This window comes from Solea solea, chromosome 10 (assembly GCF_958295425.1).
Source record: "Solea solea chromosome 10, fSolSol10.1, whole genome shotgun sequence".
Lineage (NCBI taxonomy): Eukaryota > Metazoa > Chordata > Actinopteri > Pleuronectiformes > Soleidae > Solea > Solea solea.
Window position 1 is genome coordinate 8880155 of NC_081143.1, and position 10073 is coordinate 8890227.

A 10073-nucleotide genomic window follows, 5' to 3' on the forward strand; every position below is an offset into this window, starting at 1 on the left:
GATGTTATGTGATAGCTTTGATAAGTACATAAATATGTATATGGTAAAAGGTATGAATTGATCATGTAATCCCCAGCTCACAACGGGTGTTTGCTATTTTCCTGAATAAACATAAAAGTAAGATTGTTCCTTACTTTGTGGAACCAAGTTACCACACAAATGTTAGATACGGGCCTTGCTTTACGGAGCCATCCTACATGCCATGTTTCTATAGTTGCCCAAATGACAACAAAGGCAGCTAGAGTGAGCATTTCACTTTAGTTTGTACCATTGTAGTTGTAGTTATCACTAGGCCTGGGCAATATGTCAAAAAAGATTATCATCATTACAATTCTCAAATTACAGTAATTGACATTGATAAATATCATGCTAAAGGTACAGTAATTTAGGACCTCATGAGTCAAAAGAGACAGTTAAATCTAAGGTAAAACTTTCAATTAAGTGTTGAATTTTATCTCAAACACGTATCTCTCTTAGTCTAGACAAAACTAGACAAAAGTAAAAACCAGTCACCAGTTTTAATATTGTGGCTAACAGCTGTATATTTTTTATATAATAGTTTATAAAAGTAGAGTTTTTGACACAGATATATAGTATGTGTTGCTTGCTTTTCATTCCCCATGATGTCAACTCAGTATTTCACCTTTCACTCATAATTTTTTTAAGTTTAAGTTTTAAACTGCATGTTCACTTTAAAACCCCAATTGATCGCCATTTAATATCAAGTTATAATGAGTTATTTTTGTAAATATGCTTTTATTTAGAGATTTATTTGTTCACTATATATCATTCCATTATCAAAGCAAACTTTTATTTTGAAATCTGTGATATAATTCATGACATAATTGTAAGCTCTTATCTCCCACCCAACAGATGCTTTTTCTCAAAAGGTTTGACCAGCCCTGACTGACCAGACTAGATGCTCAGTGGCCCCCAGGTCATTTGAGTTTGAGACCCCTGCTCTACATCACTATAAATGTTAATTTATGTTTTAGGCAAATTGTTGCAGTTTTGTTCTTGTGTTCCCTGCACACAGGAATTGATTTATTTCACAACACAACTCACAAAGGCAACATAAAGCTAGTGAAGACAGCTGCAAACATTTAGAGTATGAAGGAAGAACCGGTCACAGAAAAATTTAATTAGAAAAGGAAAATACATTATTTTGAAACACCATTTCTTTTATTGCAGCATACAGTATTTCCCATCAGAGATAACAGCAAACATTAGCCCAAGTCTTTTCCCAATTGCTTCCCAAAAGTTATAAAGTTATATTATTCAAAGTGCCTTTACGTGGGGAAACAGACTGGGATAAAGTACAGCAGCTTGTACGTGAGTGTGCTTTAGATATGAAACAAAGACAAATATAAAAGACTGGCAGGCACTTCTGTCGCTTGATGTCGGTACAAAACAAATGAAACAAACAGCATCATAGACTGGTCTTTTAAGGCAGTTAAGTGAGGTGTGGGCGCTACACACAGTGCAGTGCCCAGGCCTTTGGCTCTGTATGGGTTACTCATGAAGAATGCCCTCAGGTTTGGGATAACCAAACAGCTTAAAGTCCGCTTCATACAGCTTGTACAGTTGTTTCCTCATTGTTAGGGGAATCTGTGCAAACCAGTCTCTTTCCCAGCTGGCAGCAGTTTGGTTTCGGGCCCCTAAAGGGAAGTGGACCAAGTGGTCCAACTTCAGGAGCTTCAGAAGTTTATCAGAATCATTTTCCAGGGTTTCTAGTTGTCCAATGAAGTCATACTTGATCTGGCATGGATGGCACAAACGATACACCTACAAAAAAACAATACTTTTTAAATATTTATTATACTTGCAAAATCCAACTCTATCAAGACCCCATTCAGAACTGGTATTGATCTTTGCCCTGGTTGATCCAGTCACATGTGAACAGTCCTAAGTACAGGTTTGAATGTTCTGAATCCATACTAAAAGTATGTGTCCTCATTTCCAATCAAAAATAAACACATTCAAAGGTGACATTCTCTGACCAGTGGTACTTTCACAGTATTGTTCCACGAATCATTCATCTATGCACACATTTGTACAGCCAGACTCATTAAAAACATTATTTCATGCTTGCAAATCGACAAGACGTTATTGTGTATTTAAATGAAGGGCCAGCAAAGCTAGATACAATCATATGTGGTTACAAGGAAGCTTTTTAATACCATTTGTGAATAACAGTACTACACTCTGTCCGTAAGAAACCAGATTGTTGAAAATTGACGTCTACCGGGGAATAAGTGTAGGTTGACAGTGCTTGTGTGAGACAAATACCTGTCGCCAGTGTTCATTGAAGATATTCTCTTTCTCTGTCTCTGGATCCAGCAGGTATCTGATAAATTGCTCAAATGTCGGTTTAATTCCAGCAGCAAACGCCTCAGCTGCCTTTTCTGGCAAACTCCCAGAGACGTTACCATAACGACGCAGAATCACAGAGCCAAAGTACGTGTAGAAGTCCTTGTTGGGCCTTGAAACACACAAAAAAAGCAGACTTCAATTGTTAAATATTCACAGATTCTGGCTCTGCCCAGAAATTGTGAACACGCACAAACTTATTCTCAGCACCATGACACAGACCTTCCAAACTTGTTCCTGAAGGCAGAGATGAGACGCACAAAAGGATCTCGCACAAACAGAAACTTGGTGTAGTGCTGAAGCTTAAGTGCCATCAGGTGACGGGACAGAGAACCATAACGGCGCCAAAACCTAGTAAAGTGCACATGAACATATGTACAAAACAACATGAGGGACATGGTGTTGAATGTATTTCTTACTTTGCAATTGCATTGAACCACAAGCATTCAAATTCAGGATGTACAAAGTTTCCTGTGGCACTGAAAACAACAATAACGCATTTTTAATCCTAAAAATCTGTTCTTTAGAGGAAAATAACATATAACAATAACATGTTTAGACACTCATAAACACAGGCAGAGGGAGAGAAAGGTCTGTGTGTGCTGCTGCACCAGCTCCGCCTATCATTTCCAGTCTCTCCTTTCTTGTGTCACCTTGGTAAATAATTACTTGAGCTCCCGGATAACTTGTCAAACAGTTTAGGTGTAACTCTGTGTACAAGCGTTACTGTAGCACTAATGAAAAAGGATACCCACTTTTCATACATTAAAAAGGACGCTTTGTCATTTCTGCATGCAAATAAAATTGTATAAATATATAAAAAAAATGTAGCACTTTATTCAACAGCATTTAGAGTTTCACAGAAAACTAAACACCCATTTAAATGAACCTGATAAAATGAAAAAAAGAATGCACAACAGTTTATTGGTAGTTGTTTTTCTACCACTGGGGAAACTTAAGGGAAATTAAAGTGACTCACTAATACCTATTGAGGTATAAAATGGTAATACTGGATGAACAAGCATAGTTATTTTACATAGTAAATCCTGTTGATCATTGTTAGAAAACCTAACAGTGCCTCCTGCTGGACAAAGTCAGTAATACAGAGCCCAAAATGCCCAAATCTTGTGTTTATCGTTTAAATCCATTTCACCCACTTTTGACATTAACATGATGCAAACATATGGTTACTGTGTGTAGTTTGATGCATGTGATGATGTAAAGTGTGAAAAATGTAGGTAATTATTTGGCAGAAAATAGAATAATTATCCTTTATTGGGGCCTTTTAATTGTGAAATGTGTGTCAGAACTACTCTGCCACAATCATTTTTAATCGTTTGACAGAAAAATACTTCTAATAATAATTATTATTTGTAAATGTATGCATGCATTTCCCATCGGTTTGCTCAACCATGACAGAGTTAAATGTTGCCTAATGTGCCAATTTGTATACTTTTAATTTGGAAACTTTGGAAACAAAAAGTAATACCACACTTACAACATCATATCGTAATAGGTCTTCCATTATTACAACCCAACAATACACCTGTTTACTTAACATGTACCATTCCTGTCCGTGTGTGTTTGTGTGTCTTACTTGGCAAAGGTGAGGTAAAGCGAGGAGTTGTGTACGATGTCTGGAGGCAGAGCCTCTGGGTCAGTGTAAGGTTTTCCTGAGTCAGGCGAAATCAGGGACTGAGACAAAACCACCATCACTCTCTTCCAGTTGGTGCACGCCACCTGAACGGAAAGCAGCGATGGACAGAGGAAGAAAGAAAGACAAAAGATACTACGTGAATATCACAATGTGTTTTGATTCAATTGTTTTAGCTGATTAATCGGCTCCGATAACACATTTACAATGACAATGGCAGCAATGGCTCTGTCATGTGGACACGTGCATCACTGCTTAGCGGCTCCACATGCATGCAGTTGCTATACTGGCAAGTATCACGTCAGTGGACATTTGCTCGTTTAAGGGAAAAAAATGTGATTTACTCACATTTGTATGTAGTTCATGCTTTAGATAACCTGCCTGGCATAAGTATGTGGATCCAAACACAGACAGGACTCCAAATGTCTTCATGTACATATTACTTCATTAAAGCGTCAGGAATAGCTTTACTTGAAATGAAAATACAAAAAAATTAACTTTTTTTTTTCCCAAAGCTACAGTGCGACACTGCAGAGGAGCTGAAGAGTCACATGTTTAAAACAACAAACAAAAACAAACTCCAGCACATGAGAGCTAGTGTGAGGAATGCAGGGTCTGAGATGCACTTGAGGAACCTTTATGAATTGCATTACTTCTGCTTGGGTTCACAGCATGTTGAGTTTAGAGGAGGTACAAAATGTATTCAATAAACCTCGTAAATATCAGTTTTGTGTATTGTTATGTCTGAATATTTTAAATGCACATTTTCTTTGAATGTTGTGACATTTTTTTTACATTTGGGGATATTGGCCAATTTATCATCTTTTAATCTGCTTTGTAATTCTTTAAAACTATAGGTGTTCTACCTTTTCTATCAGCCTTTAAAACTGCAGTTCAGTTGCCCTCTCTTTTAAATCACTCACTCACTCACTCATGAGGCTTGTGGGACTCGTTAGTGCCAATCCCAGGCGAAAGGTCTCTTTTAAGTTTCAAATTTCAAAATATTAGATGGAAAAACAAGGAGATGTGATTTTGTTCTCCATGCACACCACCACCACACTACCAATTGTTACACAAATACAAGCATGCACAACAGCCATCTGTACCTTGGGAACATAACAGTAGATAATCTGGTGTGTGTCATCCACAATCAGGTGATCCAGTTCCCTGATGGAGATCTGCTCAAATGCCAGAGTCCTTCCAGGGAATTCCACAGCGTCCTTTCCTGAGCAAACATCCATGATCCTCTGCTTCCTCGCCTCCTGTTCTCCATCGTCAACAGAGTTATAAATCCTTTCCTCCTCCTCATCCCCTCTTGTTTTCTCCACCTCCTTCTGCTCCTGCTGATCTTCTTTCTCCTGTGTTTCATCTCCAGCTGCTCCACTCCTCTTCTCTGGGATGAGTTTTGTGCTAGAAGTTGTGGTTGGGAGGGTGAGGGAAGAACTGGTCTTGGCTCCAGTGGTGGATGTAGAAAAGGACAGGCCTGTTGTCACCCGAGGGCAAGAACCAGAGTGAGGGTAACATCGTTTGGGGTCCTGCAGCGGATACAAGTTGAAGCCCCCAACGTCGTCCCAGTAGACGATGATCAGCAGAATCATAAACAAAGACCCCAAGATGAACGCCACTCGAAGCCCACGCCATATACCCATGGTAATAACAGATCTAGAACTGTGATTGGTGAAGAAAAGAGGAAGAGGACATCTCAGCTCCATGGTGGCCTGTCAATCACGGAAGGAGACACTTCCCGTTTGTCGGTCGCAACTGAAAGAAACAGGAAATATTACAAAAATCCCTCTTTCTCTTTTTCTGCCTGAGTGAAGTAACAACATGAGTGAGAAGTTTTATGGTACAAAACCTAAAATATACAGAAGCCTTGTGATCTTTGTGATCAAAGTACATTTACTCTAGTAAATATATTGTTACACACATAAAGAATATGATGAGCTTATAAATGTGATGAATCAATTGTACATTAAAGCATTCATGCCAATAACTAAGATTGTTTAGGTCTAATGGGGAAATAAAGCTTTATTTTCTCCTGGTAGAAAACATTCAGTAGGTTTGTCAAACAAGGCTGAGAGGTTAGAATGTAGTACCTGCAATTTATGCAAGTAAGAGAGGGAGAAAAAAAAGCGTTGGAAACAATCATTTAGTTCAGGGAAAAATGCAATTGAAATATATGAAACAGTCCTTGGAATTCACATGACAAGTGGCCAGCGAGGCATCTGCAGCACCCACAATTCCCACCACCTCCTCCTGTGTTCACCCCCGGCATTGTTTGCAAGGAGAGCACGCTACGACTGTTTTCACAGACCATAACATGGGGCGGTTTCAAAATAAAATACCTCAACTGGAACAAAATCAAGTAAAAACAGGCCCAGATGAAACGGAATGGACTGGGACAACCCCTGACAGAAGAAACAAGGTATTTCCCAACATTTTATAAAAAGGTCCAAAATGGTTTTGAGGAGATTTTGAGGTTTGGGAAATTTCTAGATTTAATTTTATTACAAACAATACAAATAAATTCATTAACCAGTCATTAAACAACAGTGATGGTGCATCTTTTCGTGACTTAAAAACATTATTCAAGTCTATAAGAACAACATTTGTAATAATTTGCCGATTATTAACAATAATAATTAAAAATGGGACATTATCAACCAATGATTTGGTTGATACATATACTTTTTATTATGTGAGAATATACAGTTAGTAGTAGTATATATACACACTGTGCTGGTTGTGTTTTTGACCAACACCAAGTTGCTTGGGGCCGTGGGAACCTCTGCCCCCACCCGGAGGCACTCAGCTGTCACAGAGATGTGAACAAATGTGTGTGTGTGTGTGTGTGTGTGTGTGTGTGTGTGTGTTTGTGGGGTGGGGGGTGGAAGCAGCTACAGTCCTGTGCCTGCTGCAAGGTTTAAACTTTATTGGCCCATAAAAACATCAACAGCCTGGGCTAACATCACAACACACACACAGCTCATATTATTTTGACAGAGAAAATGATTGGTTTCTCTGTGGTGCTTTTTTTTTTTGTTAAATCCAAACTCCACGTGGACTAGATGAGTCTATTCTGAGACGCAGGCATTCATTAAAAGGGATGGTTCAGGTTTTTTGAAGTGGGGATGTGTGTCTATGTTGCTGAAGCAGACAGGAGACAGCAGGGAGGGCGTTGCGCCAGTTTTGAGAAGGATACTGGAGCATGAGAACACAATTTGTTTTCCTTCCTTGTCCAAAAAAAATGCCCCCAAAAAAGAAAAATGTAAACACTTTGAGTGGTTATGAGGCTGGCAGGCAGCCCTTTGAAAATATAACCCAAACAGCTGATCTGCCACATGGTAACACATGCAGTATTCAGTGTGGAAATATGTTGAGGAAACTCTTTGGACGTCTTCAAACAGCATGGTTGGGGGTTTGATCCCCTGATGTTTCCCTGTTACCTGAAATTACTGCAGGCAGCTGTGGAGGCAGTCAGTGTGTGAATCATGGGTTTCATAGATGTGTGATAGAAAAGCACTGTATATAGATTCATGTATGCATGGGTGTGAGTGAGTGAATGAATGGCAAAACTGCAAGGTTAAAGTTAAATGTTCAAAACACAGCAAATGCAACTGATTTTTTTTCCTTCTTCTACAATGTTTTCACATCAGAACAACACACAAACCACACACTTTTATTCTAACTAGGGCTGAACAATGAATCGAAATGTTATCGAAATCGCAATACTTGATATTTCTTTAAAGCCAAAATGTGTGTCAAAATATAATTTTACGTTAAGTATTGTCTGGATCTTATTCTACAGACTGAAGAGAACATCTTTGTTTCTGACAGATCTGCAACTCCTGTCAAAAATCATCGCAATCATTGTGATATTATATGATATTTATTCAAAATCGTCTCCCTCTCATACAGGCAGCGTGTTGGACTGTACACGATACACTGACACAACAAGACTACCTCATACAACCCTACTACCAAAAACAACACCCTGAACTATCCCTTTAACCCTGTCCTGCCACAGCACGCGCTTGTAACCACACACACGCGCAAAAGGAAAAAGGAGGAGGAGGAGGGTGAATTGTGGCTGTGATTCTGCAGTCAGTTTTTAGATTACGTCTTAAAGCAGAGGAAAGAGGACTCACCACCTCCTCCTCCTCCTCCTCCTCTTCGTCGGCATGAATTTATTCAGTTCACAGGTCACAATGTGTCCATTCACCGGCTGCCTGCCCGCGCAGGACACTGTCCCATTCTCATGCGAACACTCAGTGTCCTTTTACAGCCAACAATAGAGGACAAAACTGCTTCCTCTGCTTTCTTCTCTCCCTACAAACCTTCATCATCATCATCATCATGGAATAAAGCCTGGCTCTGTTCCCGTTACATTTCCACACGACACATACATAATCACAGATTCCATATACATCTGTGGGAGGGAATTAAATGTCCATTTATGTTCAGTCTTACCGGGCTGATGAGCTCCATGTCTCCGGTTTTGTCCTGCCTGAATGTCCCCGGTCTCTCGTGTGTCCGTCGGTCAGTCCGGTGATGATGAGCCGGCTGAGCACGACAGGACCACAGTGTTCACCGCTCCAGTCTAGTCCACCCATAGTACTGGAGCTAAGTCTCGCGAGATTTTCGCCGGTCAAAACCCTTTAGTCATTCGTTTGATTGTGGAGTGTCCGTGCCGCCTCGTGCCTATATATATACACACACACACACACACACACACACACACGTGATTATAATGGCCAAATAAAATTGAATAATATTAAAAAGTAAAAAAATCGTAGTGAACTTATCCTTAATTTTAAAGCCTCATTCTCAAAATGATTAGCTGTAGTTTGTTAGGCATACATTTAATATGCCTCTTAAACAGTTTTCTACAAAATGATGTATAAATTAATTATAGTGACATAAAATGAACATTTCTGGGCATTTTACACACTTTTTTTTAGGGAATCAATGCCATGGGCCATATAAAAATGAGAAATGAGAAAACAATTATGTTTATATTTTATAGGAACTTTATCAGGAACTGCAAGTGGTGGTTTTCACAAACTAAGCAATGACTGCATGCATGAATGAATAAATGAATGAATGAATGAACATTTGGCAGATGACACATTTGCTAGATTGCTGTTAAAATCAGTTACCAAGTATCTCCCATAGGCTGTTTCCAGACAAGAGATGAAATTCATTCTTGCTGTCCACACAAATGCCAAGTTAAAAGTCAATTGAAAGTAATTAAAGAACAAACAATAAGGGCAGTACAACTAGAAATACAATAGAAATAGACATCTGTTATATACAATGAATTATAAGTATCTAATATGTACATAATATAAAAAAATAAAATAAACACTGTTGAAATAAAGATCATTTATAACAATGTGACTGGATGCCATTTGCAGTAAACACTCATATTACAAAAGTCCTAGTTAACAGAGTTACAGTTGTGGTGGGACTTCACAGCACATTGAACACCCCTGGCTATTCATTATGTATAATAAAATAGTCTTCATCACTGATTAGGATTTCCGTTGAAGATTCAGATTGAAGTTATAATATTCACATGATACAAACACATAGGGAACTATAAACCTTTATTTATTTTCAATTGTATGTGTAAAAATTATACAAAACATAAAATTCAAATGATCAAATTCTGCTGTGAAACATGCAGCTGTCGGTTTGTTTTGCTGCGTCAGTGTTTCCCACTGTTCGTTCATATTTTCCAATCACACACGTTGCATTGCCACACGGTGGCGTCATTTCATCATCTAAACTGAAAAGCAGCTCCTCATATGCTTTTCTGTCAACTGGGAATATCTAAATAACATATAAATATATATTTATGTTTTTATTCCTCTTGTGTTTTGTATCTGACATTCATCTGTGCAGCTGAAGTAGACATGGCTGTGGTCCGTCCACTGGGCAGAAATCAGAGGAAACTTTGGAATCTTCAGTGATACATGGACCACCCTTAATGTTATTCTTTAATAAAAAGGATATTTTGATGCTTCTTCACAGATGATCTCAGTCT

At 38.6% G+C, this 10073-nt stretch overlaps 1 protein-coding gene across 1 annotated transcript; it reads right to left on the reverse strand.

Annotated features, from left to right (window-relative positions):
• Positions 1-1150: 1150 nt before the first annotated feature.
• LOC131466438 (carbohydrate sulfotransferase 12-like) lies at positions 1151-8622 on the reverse strand. Its single transcript, XM_058639650.1, has 6 exons — positions 8495-8622; positions 5131-5785; positions 3968-4110; positions 2593-2721; positions 2290-2482; positions 1151-1785 (listed from the first exon to the last, which is right to left on the reverse strand). The coding sequence occupies exons 2-6, from the start codon at positions 5734-5736 to the stop codon at positions 1513-1515; spliced, it is 1344 nt and encodes a 447-aa protein (XP_058495633.1). The 5' UTR covers positions 5737-5785; positions 8495-8622; the 3' UTR covers positions 1151-1512.
• Positions 8623-10073: the final 1451 nt, after the last annotated feature.

Coding starts and splice junctions, on each gene's coding strand:
- LOC131466438 (XM_058639650.1), bottom strand. CDS start 5,736: ATGGAGCTGAGATGTCCTCTTCCTCTTTTCTTCACCAATCACAGTTCT. Junction 4,111..5,130: donor TCTACTGTTATGTTCCCAAG/GTACAGATGGCT, acceptor CTTTCCGTTCAG/GTGGCGTGCACCAACTGGAA. Junction 2,483..2,592: donor TTCAGGAACAAGTTTGGAAG/GTCTGTGTCATG, acceptor GTGTGTTTCAAG/GCCCAACAAGGACTTCTACA.